At 37.1% G+C, this 15,648-nt stretch overlaps 2 protein-coding genes across 4 annotated transcripts in view; one reads left to right on the top strand and one right to left on the bottom strand.

Annotated features, from left to right (window-relative positions):
* The window catches only part of runx2a (RUNX family transcription factor 2a), a gene marked incomplete at its 5' end in the record, with an annotated part of 67,298 nt that overhangs the window by 38,219 nt on the left and 13,431 nt on the right, over window positions 1-15,648 (bottom strand). Inside the window, 2 exons of one of the 2 annotated variants that reach the window (XM_084393630.1) lie at window positions 3,288-3,444; window positions 4,944-5,191. In XM_084393630.1, the coding sequence (XP_084249756.1) occupies window positions 3,288-3,444; window positions 4,944-5,191 (405 nt within the window). Of the gene's footprint in view, window positions 1-3,287; window positions 3,445-4,943; window positions 5,208-15,648 lie in introns of those variants that run through there. The other variant, XM_084393629.1, reaches the window with a different exon arrangement.
* Window positions 5,090-15,648, top strand: part of supt3h (SPT3 homolog, SAGA and STAGA complex component) — a 131,622-nt gene continuing 121,063 nt past the window's right edge. The window contains exons 1-2 of one of the 2 annotated variants that reach the window (XM_084393631.1): window positions 5,090-5,226; window positions 12,268-12,374. In XM_084393631.1, coding sequence (XP_084249757.1) covers window positions 5,200-5,226; window positions 12,268-12,374 — 134 coding nt within the window. In that variant the 5' untranslated portion in view covers window positions 5,090-5,199. Of the gene's footprint in view, window positions 5,227-6,766; window positions 6,886-12,267; window positions 12,375-15,648 lie in introns of those variants that run through there. The other variant, XM_084393632.1, reaches the window with a different exon arrangement.

Here is a 15,648-nt window from a genome sequence, read left to right as displayed (position 1 = left end):
CACACCATGCAAACATTGTAGAGGTGAGGCAAATTTTCTTCATAAAATGAAAATAGTCCAGTTTTCAAATATTAAGTGAGCATATATCTCATTCAACAATATATTTCATAGAATAAACACTCATGCATGCATTTTTTAGAATTGCAACATTTCAATTCATCATGCATTTTCTGGAATTGCAACATGTATTGCTAAAGTATTTACACTTTCAACCATTAATTAGAAAGAGTACAACATATGTTATTGTAAAAAGCAGTCGTTAGGACTGCCAGATTTTTGATTTACCAACATTTTTGTACATGTTACGCAAGAAGTCTTGCTAATGTAATTACTTTTCCCACACAGGAATCTGTCCATACGCCCCCAAAAGGACGTTCTCGGACCCACCCGAGCCCTTCCCAGCGAGCTGATACCCAACACACACCACGGCCCAGCCCAGCGTCTAACCGCTCCACCAACCCTGGCATCTGCCATCCATCCAACGCTTGGTGTCCAGCTACTAAAAATATCCTAAACGCATGGCTTATCCAGCAGTGTTTTTCTGTTCCAAATGATTTCCTAAACAGAAAGAGACATGTGAAATGCACAACTCCTGATCAACAACAAACATCCCGCCCTGACCTAACCAACCCAGCATGGCCAAATCCATTCATAAATAAGGGCACAGCGCTTCTGAAAACAGAAATGTGTTCCTGCGTAAATGAAATGTTAAACACATTATGTCTCGTCTCAGGAAACGGCGTTGCTTACGGTAATTCAAGGAGCGCTATATTTTTCTGGTGTCATTTGTTTGATTGCGGTCGATGTTATTTTAATCTTCCACACAGTGCATCGTATCGTTTTCTATATTTAATTTCCTTATGCCGTGCTATCTCCTCCCTGACTTCCTCTTCCAGATCCCGTGTCATAGATAGAGGAAACTCTAGCCTGTGAAGGTGTGGGTCTCCATGCGGGCCAAGCCCTGTTCACTGTGACAGCTGTGAGGAGATAACACGGATGCGCACCCATGGCGTGTTGGGGTGTGTGTGAGGACGTTCAGTGACCAGCCGAATGCTCCACAAACTACTGTCTGCACGTCCGTGTCCTCTTGGACTGATTGTGGATCGATCTGGTGTCTTCAACACACACGCAAATGCCACTGATTTAACCACCACAGACATAAAGAGTAATCGATTATTGCCTTTGATATTTGGCCGATTAACACAAGCTTAATCCATCTTTATTCATCCCATTTGTGTCACTTCCTGAATCTACCAACAGCCTTGCATTGGATAATATTCAAATATTTTGTGCATGTGTTTTGCAAAGTAAGATTGTCCTTTTTTAATGTCCAATTCATACAGTAAGATTTTTTTAAAGAAATTCTTCTAAATTGATCTAAAGTGACAGTAGAAACTACTTCTTTTGAACTATCTGTTTATCAAATAATCCTGATTTTTTTAATATATATCACAGATTCCACAAAAATATCAAGCAGCACAACTGTTTTCAACATTGATAATAATAATAAATGTTTCTAGAGCAGCATATCAGAATATTAGAATGATTTCTGAAGGATCATGTGACACGACTGGAGAAATTATGCTGAAAATTCAGCTTTGCGTCACAGGAATAAATTACACTTATAAAATATATTGACATAGAAAATAGTGAACTAAAATTGCTATAATATTTCACAATATTACAGATTTTACTGTATTTCTGATCTAATAAATGCAGCCTTGGTGAGCAGAAGAGACTTCTTTCAGACACAATTTAAAAAAATCTTACCGACATGAACTAAACGGTGTGTGTGTGTGTGTGTGTGTGTGTGTGTGTGTGTGTGTGTGTGTGTGTGTGTGTGTGTGTCTATATAAAAAAAAAGGTACAAAAGCTGTAACTGGGGCAGTACTTTTTCAAAATGTACTGCCCCAGTGATATATATATATATATATATAGGCTATATGTTTGTGTGTGTGTGTCTGTGTGTGTGTGCGCACAATAGAATGTAGTGATAGCAAATATGATGTATGTATTATTATATAGGCTATATATATTCTTTTTTAATTATATAATAAAAATATATATTTTTTTATAATTAACACTATTTACTCATAATTCTATATTGTATATTTATACATATTTATATAATTTCTTTTTAGATTTTTGAATTGACACTGGCAAAGCAACCACTTCTATCCTTTTAAATCTCAAAAGTAACCAAATATCAGACAGAATCAGTTTATCACAACATACATCAGCCATCGGCTACACCCTACGCTCTCTATATATCTCTGCATCAGCCACTGAAAAAACCCAAATAAGTCGAGCGGCGCTTTCCCAAAACACCTGGAGTTGTTTTCATCCAGATTCAGTCTGTAGTTTGTGGGCGCCATGCGAGGGATTCCCTGCTGCACACGTTCGTGCTTCACTTTAAGTGCCCGTGTGGATTAGTAGGGCAAGTCTAGACCTCGGATACGCAGCCTCCAGCAGCAGACGGGCGCTCCTGTGATCTCCTGTCCCGTTCCCTTCAAAGCCCGGCGCACTCAATGCCTTCTTCCGACAGGATCACAAGAGCAGGATTTTGTCTTTGACAATAATTGCAAGCATATCAAAAGCAGCATTCATCCACACATAAGCAGTCTGTGAGCACTTTGAGCCCGCATTCATGTGCTAAAGATTGGGGGGGGGGGGGGGGGGGGGGTTGTAGGGTGTGTAGGGTGGATGTAACACAGAAAAATATTAAATGGAAATACCATTTTTACTTTGCAACAGATACATGCTGCTGTAAGTTTTTTTTAAAACGCTTTAAGCTTCGGGAATACTTAAATGACAGTTATTTTTTTTGGGAGCACACCCTTTTTCTTTATTCTCAACGTGGAAGCACTCAAAATGTTGGACGCTCGTGGAAAATAATAATGCTGAGGCCTCTCTGTGATTCGGTTCCAGTTCTGCAGTTCTTTTCTTTTCAGTGTTATCCGTAAGTGAGGAATCTTGGACAGTATCCTATTGTGTTTATGTAAAATATGCTATGTATAATTTGCATCATATTAAAAAATTTTTTACAAGTTACACAGATGCCTTCTATACACTCTTAAATAGCAATAAATCCGTTTTATCTGGGTATTTGCGGTAAAACTTGACTTTTCCTGTCAATTTGGATTGTGCACCGCATGCCAAAACTTTTATTTCCAACATGTCATTTATTGTAAACGAATGTCTTACGTGATTTGACCCTTTTTATGATTCAGCCAAAGCAAACGAAGCGGCCAGCGAAGAATAAATAAAATTAAAGTGGAAGTACCAACCTCTTCCACTCCTGCCAACAAATCTCAGGTCGTTGAAACGCGCCACCTGATTCTTCATGACAGCTGAGGCGTTTCGCAGTTCTGCCGAGTAGTTCTCGTCATTCCCTGCCATAACTGTCACCACGGTCCCGTCAGGAACATCTCCCAAAGCAACAACCTGAGCAGAAAACACAACATTTACCCTCACATTCACTGTTTACACCACTGTTGATTCATACACTGTCTCAATCCTGATCAAAACAGGCCCGTGATCCAGATTATAGGTGACATTTTGAAACTAAACTGCTGTATAACACAATAATAACACAATAAATCAATTCAAACATGTAAATGTAACATTAGACAAAAGCTAGATTGTCCTTTAAGGTCAGCTTTCAAATTGTCTATGTAAAAAAAAAATCACCTTAAACTGGTTGGAAAACATGAAGTGATATCAGTGAGTCCACATGTAAATGAGTTACACCAAGACTTTAACATTACTATTGAATTAGCAATAAATAATGAGCATAATGTCTAAAGCAAATTTGAATATATATATTGAATATATACTATATATATATAGTATATATTCAATATACATATATTCAAATTCCCCTTTTGTTTAAAAGTAAGTCCATTAAAGGCACTTAGAAAATTTATATAAATAAAAAAAACACACATTTACTTATTGCCAAAATTACTATTATTTACCCTTTTCCCCCTAAAATAACAAACTGTAAAAAGTATGTTTAATTCAGATGAATGTTTTGATGTTATTGTTCAATGTGAGCAGGAGCAGCTGGTTCAGTTCTACAAGCTCATATAAATGAACAAAGGTTTACAGAACAAAATGACTCTGAAATCATCCTGTGTCACAGATACTTTAGATGCATTTGTATGAAATACTCTTTCTTTGGTGAAAGTATTAATAGTTGTGTGTAATTTAGGCCGCGTGATTAAACATGCATGTGTTTGTATCTATGAATAGCTTCAGATCTCTCAGATTTCACTTCTCTCCAGCACGGCAGGATTTCTCATTTTAAACATCACCCACAAATAACCGCGAACAATAATTAAAACAACAACAATTACATATTATTAACATTAAAGCACATGAAGTGTTGATGTGCAAAAGAAACATCATAAATCATTTCCGCCAATAAGTCTTTAAAGAACTGGATTACAATAGGAAAACCCTAACAATGCTGCACAGATTTTTAGTTCATGTACATTTAAATAAAAGTTTGATTAGATATGAAGTATGTATAACCTTATATGTAACGTCAAGACCTGTGAGTTTACATTTACATAAAATGAACTTAAATAGAATCATTTTATTGTAACTGTTATAAATGGCTGCGTTTTTCTTTCCTACTAATTTTTAAGTGTGTTTTAAATGTAATGTTATGTATTTTAATGTTGTCTGGATGTTGGCCAGGTCTCTAAAGGAGATTTAAATCTCAAGAGGCCAGCCTGGTTAAATAATTAAATTAATAAATATATTAATTTATGAATGTAAACGATCTACTGGTCATGTCTAAAATGCTAAACACATCACGAGTTAATGTGCATCTAAATAGTTAGAAAAAAAAAAGAAAGAAAAAAAACCTTAAATGTAGTTTGTAGCATAAATACTAATGTTTGTAAATCACTATTAAATCCGTAAGTGTTTCTGACCTTAAACGCCACCGGGAGAGTTTTGTTGCACCTCCAGTGAGACGGCAGCACTGAGCACAGAAAGTTGGGGCTGTCCGTGCGCACGAGCTCGGCGGGGTGGTCCGCGATGATTTCCACCATGGTTCGGTTGTCGTGCTGTCGGAGTCTCGGCACCGCCGCGTTCGGCTCCTGCTGCACATCGCTCATCTTCCCCGCCACCGGCTGAAGGCTGCTGGACGGCGGACTGAACCTGCGGCTGGTGTTCGGGTCTACCGGAATGCGCATCACAACAATGTCAGCAAAGGTAAGGACACTTCAAACCAGCACTAAAGTCAGTGTTTTCGATCACAAATAGCCAGGATCTATATCAAGTCCGTTAGGCTGAGTAACGCGCCTTCCAGAAACCGAAAAAGTTGGATGAGATCGGTTCCTCTCAGGCTTTACGCGCAAGCTTTACGCGCTCCTACAGGTGAATCGCGTTGAAATTAACGCGCGCGAGCTCATGGTTACACGCAGAAGAAACGCAGACATAATTTACGAGGCGATTCTTTTGCTTCTCCAATGTTGAACGTTGCTGTAATAAACTTCAAAATCCGGAATAAGAGCGAGTCACTTCGCGTTACGCGCAGCGCTCGATCGGAGAGTTCACTTTACCGCGCTTCTTAAAACGTGCCACCATGTAAGTAGTAAAAAGAAAGTTTACGGCTTTGCAAAAGTCCCCAAGACCTTTCCTGGTCCATGCACGGTCTTTGTGAAGGGTTAAAAAGGTGATTCCAAAGGTTGTGGTTAGAAAGATGAAGGCGCTGCAAAGCCGCAGTGTTTTTGTCTCGTTGTGTGGTTTGTCTTAGGAGGCAGGGACTTGGGTGAGCTCAGGTTTTTTGTGGTTTATATATATATGCAGAAGCAGGAGGATTATTATGCTGATGAGTCTTGAGCACGTCATGTCTCCAAGCACCATTTCACGGCATCAAAATAAATCAGCAATTCAGAGGTTTGATATCAGTTTTTTAGAGCTCTTTTTCCTCTTATACCAAAAAGCAATCCATAAAATACTACATGGAGACCCTGTTGCTATAAATAAACTGCAGAACAGTTGTGATTTATCTCGAATTGTAAAGACCCGTATAAAAGAAAAAAGTAAGGAAAGACATGTATTAAGCAACTAACAGTGAAATATCCAACAGTGAATTCTCATGGCAACAGCAAGTTTTCTTTCACTGTTCATTCACGTGAGACATAAAGAGCTCATAAAGAGACATAAACACAACTCATTGAAACCAGACAGAAAGCAAACAAGCAAAGAAGAGAAGTGACTCATTTCCTATTTCTAAAGACAGATAAAGAGCCCGGCTAAAGTTAATATTATACAATAGTAGCACAGAGGCCATGGCAACAACATTGAAGAAGTGTATACACATGTTCTATATATGAGTCTATGTTAATACATAGGTCTATATTATGTTCATATTTGCGGGCTAATTATTATTTTTTAATCTGAAAAAGATTGGGGAAACAACTATACAAGGTCAAAGAATAACATTCGAAGGTAATATTAAGTATAAAATCATTATTTTCTAATAATTCTTTGTTGAAAAGTAGCTACTATGCAAATGTTATGTTCATTTTTAGGCTATTGATTTGTATTTTATTATCATCAGCCTATTGATAATACTTTTATTATTACTATTGTGGTTTTTAACCGGATAAATCTGAAAAGCTCTTTAACGTTTAAAGTCGCCTTTTATTATGCGACGAGATTAAATGCAGATCTACAGCAGTTTTCGCTTACCACTGCGGGCTATTGCGTTAGATAACCATTAAAAACTACATTACCCACAATCCCTGGCAGACCGAGTGACGTCAAATAGACACGCGCTGAACAGTGTGTTTACATCAGAGTCAAGTGCCCTGCAGTTTGAAAGAGCACATGTGGATGGATTGAATAGATCATAACATACATAAGGTAAAGATAATCAGTTACTTTAATGTGTAAGGCTAAAATTCGGTTATTTATTTAGTCTGAAAGTCAACTGATAATATTGATACGAGACTCGAAATGTTCTGTTTGTTCAGTTCACTCCACTGTATGTTCACAAAGTGTGTTACAACACTTTTACAAGCTTCATTATGTCTTTATAATGTTGCCAAGCATTTTATTTGATATAGTTTTAACTGTTTGGATTCTATTAAATCTAGTGAAAGTTGTTAGTTATAGTTACAGTTATAGTAAATAGCTTTTTGACAAGTCAACGTTATTTCAGCATCTTTAAGTCATACATAAGCATTAAATAACATACTGAGCCAAAATAAGCTTGCTTATTTCGAAATTCAAATTAAATATGCACATTATATATGCAAAATTCATAATTAGATTGAAAAATCCCAGTGCTGATCCCGTTTTCTTATTCCAGACTCCAGTTGTGAGCCTGTGGTTTTAGTTGAGGTTTCATACTCTGTTCTTCCTTCACAGTCAGTTCTGTGTTTTATTCTGGAAAAAATCACATCCTCACTCTTGTGTCTAGCCTGACTTTCCCCCCATGTGTATTGTTTGTAAAACCTTGGCTGTTTGAAAGACCGTAGGAAGAGTGATGTCAGCACTCGACAAGAAGTCTGACTCTGTGGAAACTTGCACACACACACGGATGATGGAGATTTGAACGTGCGATTCGTTTCTTCTCCTCCTCCTTCCTGTCCAAGTACACGTCCATGAGCCTTTAATCTACACGTTTCGGTGTGAGAGAAATGGATTTCGCATGATTGCAGGTCTCGTGGAGACGCTGGGAACTGTGTGTGGCGGCCCGGCGAGGATGTAGGAGGGAAATAAAACATCCAATGGCTCTGAATCGCATTTGCCACTTCATTAGGGCCTCGAGAAAGACGCGCTATTAAGTTACATTTCCTTCTTCGGCGACTGCGAGCGCCAAATATGTTTCTGATTTTCCCCCTGTTATGTTGATCGTCTGAAAATTTATGAGACAGCTGAGTTGGGGTAATTGTAATTAATGAAAAATATAGTTGAATATATATTGAAACAGCATGTGGCGGAAGGTTGGATTGGGATGTCTTGGATAAAGAAGAAATAAATATGTTGGAGGTCTTTGAATGCTGATATTTGTGGGCTTTCTTAGAGCCGTAGTAGTAAAAGTGCCCTTCCTCAAAATCATTTTATGTCACCGAGAGTCATCCGTATTTTTGTCTTTACACGCTGTAGGACTACTGCTCTTGGCAAAATCGACCAAAACACAAATCGAACGCCCACGACTAAATGAGGAAATTAACTAGGCGTCTGTAGAAAAAAACAAAACAAACACAAAAAAAGACGTGGAAGCTACATAAAAGTCCTGACTATTTAATTACATAGAGGAAAAATGCAATAAATAGAATGGCTCCCTTTTCTGTTCTTTCAAAGCCTTTTGCATGTTGAAGTAATCTTGATTCATTTGCCACATCTGAATTCATTTTGCCCAGTATGGCGACCATCTGCCTTCACAAGTCAAAGCAAAAGCTTTATCTTTCATCCAACAGAGGGGGCGAAAACAGAAGGAAATGTTATGCCGCGATGTGTTTATTGAAGAAAAGGGCCCTGCGTTTGCTTTGGTGACACTTTAGGAACATTTAGTTTCATGTCCCTCGGAGACAGAATTAAGATTTATATTGGCTCTGATTAAAGGAGAAGGTCGCTGAAAAATGACAATTCTGCCTTTATTTGTTCACCTTCATGTCGTTCCAAACCCAAATGCTGTTGTTATTCTTGTGGAACATGAAAATAAGAAATTTTGAAAAATATCCTGGGTGCTCTTTGAAGCCATTCGGGACGTGTGCTGTCAAACCCCGGAATGATTAAAGCTAGTCCATGTGATTTGTGCTGTATTTTGAGTCTTTTAAAACCATGTGACAAGATTGTCTGTGCTTTGTCATAGCTCTGAAATGATCTCACTCTCCATTCTCTGTATTGAAACTGCTGTCACTTTTTTTTATTTACAGTAATTGAATGTGAGCATGAATTAGATTTGAGAGCTGCAGGTTATCTGTGATTAATGGCGTAACGTCGGCATGAAACGGAAGTTGCGATAATCTTTTCTGCCATATTGTGACGCAGAGTGTTGTCAAAATTTTTTACTTTCAGTAACTTTTTGACACATCTGAGTGAAACGGCTTTTCGAACAAGAAAAAATGTAGGGCGGGACTTGATTTTGTCAATGGGGTTTTGATTGGATGGTTGGATGGTTGTGGTTTGCTATTGGTGGACCTCATGTGAAATGAGTGACAGGTTATCCTGCCCTCGTCCCATAAACCAAGACCGTAACCATGTCATGTCTAAGAAATACTCCAATATTCTATAAAAAAGAAAAGAAAATGGTGTGTTCACACTTGGCATGTTTGGTTGGATTAAAATGAAGTCTGGTGCGGTTGCTCTGTAAGTGCGGTTCGTTTGAATAAGTGTGAACGCTGCCACCATTCCCTGGTGCGCACCAAACAAGAGAACTAAAACAAACTCTGGTGCGGTTCGACTGAAATATGAACGCAACATGGACCAAAAACATGTAAACGAACCGAAAACATGCAACATCTTGTGCGTGTGACGGAGGGATTCTTGCCGTTGTTTTTACTCCTTTACACATTTTATAAGCTCTTCACAAGTTGTCCGCTTTATCATATAGCTACCATCATACACTGTCAGAAATAGGGGTACAGTAGGAGTCCATTTCTGTCCCCCAAGGTACAATCTACACTAACGTAACCCATAGGGCTTATTATTGGACCTCAAATATGTACCTTTTTGAGGGTCAAAAAGCATTAAAAGGTACAGATATGTACCGTTTCTTTTAAAGGTTAAGGTACAATATTGTACCCTTGAGTGTACAGCCCCAGTGACAAGCCATTGTACCCCTAAAGGTACAATTATGTACTTTATTTTCTGAGAGTGTATATACGCACATACATTGAACGCATTGGTTTGGATGTTTCAAAAGTTCCGTCGCAAAATATATATCATAAAAGCCTTTCATAAAAATATTTCAGTATTAAAAGTGACAGTGCGAACGCTAATCGAACCAGGACTAAATGTATTATTTTCTTTTTTGGTCCAGACCAAAAGAACCAAACTAAATGTGAACACACCCTACATTTCATACTGTTTTTGAATGAGGGTGAGCAAGTAATAATGATGTCTTTACTGATGAAGTTTGTCAGACTACACCAGCATTAATAGGGATTATACGTGAGAAAAGGGCCGTCCGCTTGTGAGATTTGATAGTCTGATGCCGTAGGAAGGCTGTGGTTTCAGCTTCAGGTTCAAACAGACCAAGGTTTGCTCAAATAATCCTGGTGGGCCGTGACGAGGCCGACAATGAGCGCATTTGAATTCGACAAGCTCCATTTCTGAGGTTGTATCAGCATCCTGTTAATTTGTTTTCTTTGTATTAGAGGAAGTCTAACTGCAAACTGTTGGAGGTAGCTGTGTGATGAATGTTAACTGCTCGACGGCACGTGCTCAGATAATTCAGATACATTAGCAAATAATGAGGTTCTGAGTCTGATAGTAATGTTGACAGTGGCAGACATCTGCAGTCAGAACCACCATGATGTTAAAGGAAGAGTTCACTTCAAAATGAAAATGCTGTCATCATTTACTCACCCTCAAGTTGTTTCAAACCTGTATGAGTTTCTCTCTTCTCTTCTGCTGAACACAAAAAAATATTTTGAAGAATGTCGGTAATCAGACAGTTAATGGACACAATTGACTTTTACTTTTACTTTTACCATGGAAGTCAATGAGGTCCATCAACTGTTTGGTTACCAACATTCTTCAAAAAATCTTTTTTTTTTGTGTTCAGCAGAAGAGAGAAACTCATACAGGTTTGAAACAACTTGAGGGTGAGTAGCCTAAATGATGACAGCATTCTCATTTTGAAGTAAACTATCCCTTTAAAGGTGTAGTATATTTGAGTGACAGACCAATATCCATATAAAATGCAGATTCTCATTATGGCAATATATCAGCTGATTAATGAGCCAGGCCTCATAGTTTCTAAAAACAGCCTGATCAGTGCTAGTGCACATTTTATGTTTTACGTATTAGTATAATGTTTTTGTGAATTGAGTATAAATTGAATACTCAATATATATATATATATATATATATATATATATATATATATATATATATATATTATATATATATATTATATATTATATATATATATTATATATTATATATATATATATATATATTATATTTATATATATATATATATATATATATATATATATATATATATATATATATATATATATTTTATATATATATATATAAGTATAAATATTTGGTATTATTGTTATTATTGGAGTTGTTGTTGTTGTTGTTGTTGTTGTTGTTGTTGTTGTGAATTGAGTATAAATTATATGTTTGTACTGAAAAATTTAAAAATCATATATTTTAATTATTAGATATTTATATGTTAATATGTTTTTTGTGTATTAATGTGTAAATTGTTCAATCAATAAATACTGAATATTTTATGTCATTAGGATAATTTATTTTTTATGAATTATGTGTAAAATGTACACAATTTATACTGTAAATTCACAAAAGCTATACATATTTGAAATTATTATTATTTATAAATGTCTGATTCAAAAGGAAATTTAAACCTAAGGATGTCAGGATTTTAAGATTGAAAAACAAACAAATAAATAAGACTTTTGGCATGCAATTAATAAATACTTCAAGAGAGAGAGAGGCACAGAGAGACAGAAATGGCATGAGCATTTTAAATATACATATTGGTTGACCACTACTTTATAGTAATGTTTTTTGTTGGTCATTTTATATATTGGCCCCTACATGTATAATTTAAATGCTTTTTGCAGAGGTCGTTGGTTCATTTTGATTTCAGGGATTTAGTGCCAAACGAGCACAACACTAAAATGTTATATGGAATTAAACATGCACTTTTTATCATGCCATGTAATGCTGGCAAGATCAAACGTTTAGTAAACATTAGAACAAAAAGAGACTTTAAACATGTCTGCCGTTCCCTTTGAACTAGAAGATCATTTATCAGCTCTCATTGCCTACAGAAGTTTAAGCAGCCTTGCTTTGGTCATTAAAAATAGTTCAGTCTCGCTTGCTAAAAAAAAGCATCCTGCGTCCGTCTCTTTGACATCTCTTTGTGAGTGCCGTTTGTCATTGACTCCGGTTGAACGTGTCCTGCTCTGAACATGTGGCGTGTTTCCTCTCCTGTCGGTGGATTCATCAGGAAGCGTTTTCCATGTGAAGTGGCTTTATAATTGCTCAGGCTTTGAGTGGGCGTTGTGTAAAGTGTGTGTGTGTGTGTTACAGATGAGCAGCAGTGCTGCGAGCCCCATGGCAGCCAGCAGCAGCAGTACCGGGGCCGGACGCGGATCCGGAAAGGCCACCAGCTTCATCCCTGAGCTCCAGAGCATGATGTAAGTGGATGAAAGTTTTCCTGTCTAAAATCATTCGGAAAACTCTGATGTGTTCCAGCCCTTACAACAAGCACTGTGGAGTTGTGTTGATGATGATACCCTGATATGGTGATGACTGTTTAACATATTCAATTCATATATCATTTATGTGATACTCCAAGGTAATTCAGAGACGTATATGGTTGCTACCTTGGTACATGGTTTTTCCCATAGGTTAAAGTCAATCATTGTCTCCCTTAAAACTCATCTTTGATCACCAAAATTACATATTTAAACGTTTTTTTTCCTAAAATATCTTGAATATAACTCTACACCCTTGCCTCATTTAGTATACGCGGTTTTATGAATATGCAAAGTAGCCCCGCCTCCACTCACTCACACCAGCTCACAGATTCGCTCATTGATGATCACACGTTGATGTGATTGATTGGTTACACATGTGATTTGTGACGTCAGAAACACTAGCGATTTCAAATCATGTTTTTGAGACTGTCTTTAGTTCACTGCAATTCTCACTCAAAGAGAAAATACTCAGCAATGGTGTTGACTTATGAATTTGCACATGGTTTGTCTTAAAGCATATTAAAAACACCACATAGACATAAGAACTACATTAAAGACTTGATTTTCACCACAGGGCGACTTTAATACAATACTCATTGCTAATTTTATAAAGCTCCAATAAGTGCTGTCACGAATCCTCAATTAAATTCGAATGCTCGTCTTTAAAAGATCCTCGATTGCAATTTACCCGTGTCGATTAACCGGCAAAATGCTGGAAGTTGCGGGTTCCACGGACGAGAATCCATGAACCGCATGATCGGACCATTTTCTAAGACTGCACAATATATTAAAACCATTTAAATATCATAATATAGCAGAGTGCTGTTGTGAAATAACAAAAGCTGCGATAAATATATATGCGCTGTGGGATTCAGAGCGAAGCGTGGCGTTTTATTTACATGCTTGCAGGTTACGTGTTTCTTCCAGCTTCATTCACAGTAAATGCTGCGCCACACAAACTCAGTCTCTGCATAGTTGATTGTTTCTATTATGTATATTACATTATGTATTTTAACAGTGTTGTTCAATAAAACCATATGATTACTTTCTTTTGATACTTTATTTGAACCAATTATTATTGCCAAGTCATTTTAAAGGCTATTGTTCACTTAGGTCTATTTTTATGACCACAAAAAATATCAAATTACTCGATTAAACGTCAAAATAACCGTTAATGACGGCCCTAGCGCCAATGATGGAAGCCGTGGCCTTCAGAAGAGCCAGTCTGGATTTCCATCTCCGAGACCACTTTACGGTTTACCGAAGTATCAATTAATGCTTATTATTTCATCTGTCAGAAATAAGGAGGGTTTTCTTATTGGAAACCACATCGGTGTTTGCGGTTCTGTGGATGTACTCCGGCACACGACAGTATTTTTGTCAGAAACCCTGTTTTTCCGTCAAAAACCTTAAGTGTAGTTGATCTTGGAATGAATAATATTTAGCTCAATCTATAAAGCAAGCGTCCAGGTCTACAAAACTGCTTCACCGAAAGCAGAAAGGAGTCATAAAGTAAATTTACATGCCGATCCATTTACTTCCCTCCAACAGAGCGCTTGCGGTTTGACCTAGTGAGAGATATTCTTTAGGAAAGCCATAGTGAAATTCATCCTGTCGTTCTGCTTTGAATCCCACCTGAGGAGACCTTCAAACTCATGCAAATCACAACACCACTGTTTTACTGCGTGTTTACCTCGTGTGGGGCGACGATTCTGAGGGCAGACAGAGAAATACACAACAGCTTGTCGAGAAACGTAAAAACACCTCCCCTTTTTGTTTAGTCAAAACTGGAGACAATAGCTGGTCGACAGGTTTTTGTAAAGTTATGTTTTGCATAAATCTAAGACTATTTTAACTTTCATCCCACATTTTCATCCCAAATTCTTATTACTATGTAATAAGAATGTAATAAACTATGCAATGCAGTCCACATTATTAAATAACAGTAAATATTATATTTGTTTTAACATTTATAATAAGTGTTTATGAATAGAAATCAGCATAAATAAAAATCAGTACAAACATAATGTGTACTTAATTTTTATACAATAAAAAGAAAACAGCATTTGGAATATGCATAATTGTCATTAAAATAATATTACATTGCAAAAAACAAGCTTAATTTTCTGCATGCAAGATATAGTAGTATTTTTTTTTCTTTGGATTTTACAGTGAAATATGACCCTGACATTTCTTGACGATTTTCATTTTGACTGTTTTTCTTGCACAATCTTTTCTCGTGTAATGAAATCATCCCTGCCAAGATTAAAAATATTACTGTGGGATATATTGTTTTTAATAGCTTGTTTGGCCTGTACAGCAGCCTAAAATGATACCCGTCTCCTATACCTGCCGTGATGAGTAATATCATGTTGATTTTCTCCAGGTCCGATTATTATTTTTTTTAGCCGTTGTTGTTTCGAGTCATAAATACGAAATGCGCCTGTTGAATCTCACTTCACGTCTTAAACTGCACACAGGCATATCATTTTAGAACATTTCCTTTTGTTGAAAAAAGAAAATCATATGACCCTGCGACTCCATAAAGGGCTCCGGATTGCAGTCTTATATTTTTTTTTGAAAGACATTTAATTATAGCTTGCAGTCAAAGGCATTTTTGATGGAGACTAAATGGCCTCCAATTGCAAAGATTTTCTCCCTCTTTTGGCAGGCGCTTGCACTGAGTGATGATTTGGAGATATTCTATTCCAGCGTCTAACAATCTGTTGCATTCATCTGTGTCACACTGTGCAATTGTTGTCAGCGACGCGTTTGCCTCATGCTTTTTTTTTTTTTTTTTTTACATTTGCATCTGAAACCGATGTGTAAAAATCGCGAAGAAGAGAAATAGGGTTTGTAAAAAGTCAGCTGGGACTTGGCATCTGCGCTGTACTGTAAAACAGACTCTGGGGTGTTTTTGACGCTGTCTGCTCTGGGCACGCCGGCTGTCTGGAAAAGTGAGGGAGGAAAATGTAAAGACAGTTTCCTCTGCCGCCTCTTGCCGTGACTGTCTGCCGCCCCGTGCCTTCATGGAGGTCTCTAATTGAGATCACTTGTACTTATAAATCGTAGGAAGTTTTGTGGTTCAATGAGAGAAGCATTAGAACCATAGTGTGTGCCTCTTAAAATTAAAATGAGGCTACCGTTTAACTTTCTTAATCAGCTCTTCAGGCGTTTTTGGGCTTTTTCATCTTAACAGAGTCGTTTTTAA

Source organism: Rutilus rutilus (genome assembly GCF_951802725.1).
Source record: "Rutilus rutilus genome assembly, chromosome: 21".
In the NCBI taxonomy this organism is placed as follows: domain Eukaryota; kingdom Metazoa; phylum Chordata; class Actinopteri; order Cypriniformes; family Leuciscidae; genus Rutilus; species Rutilus rutilus.
The sequence above is the reverse complement of the archived record's forward strand: the minus strand, read 5'-3'. Positions and strand labels throughout refer to the sequence as shown.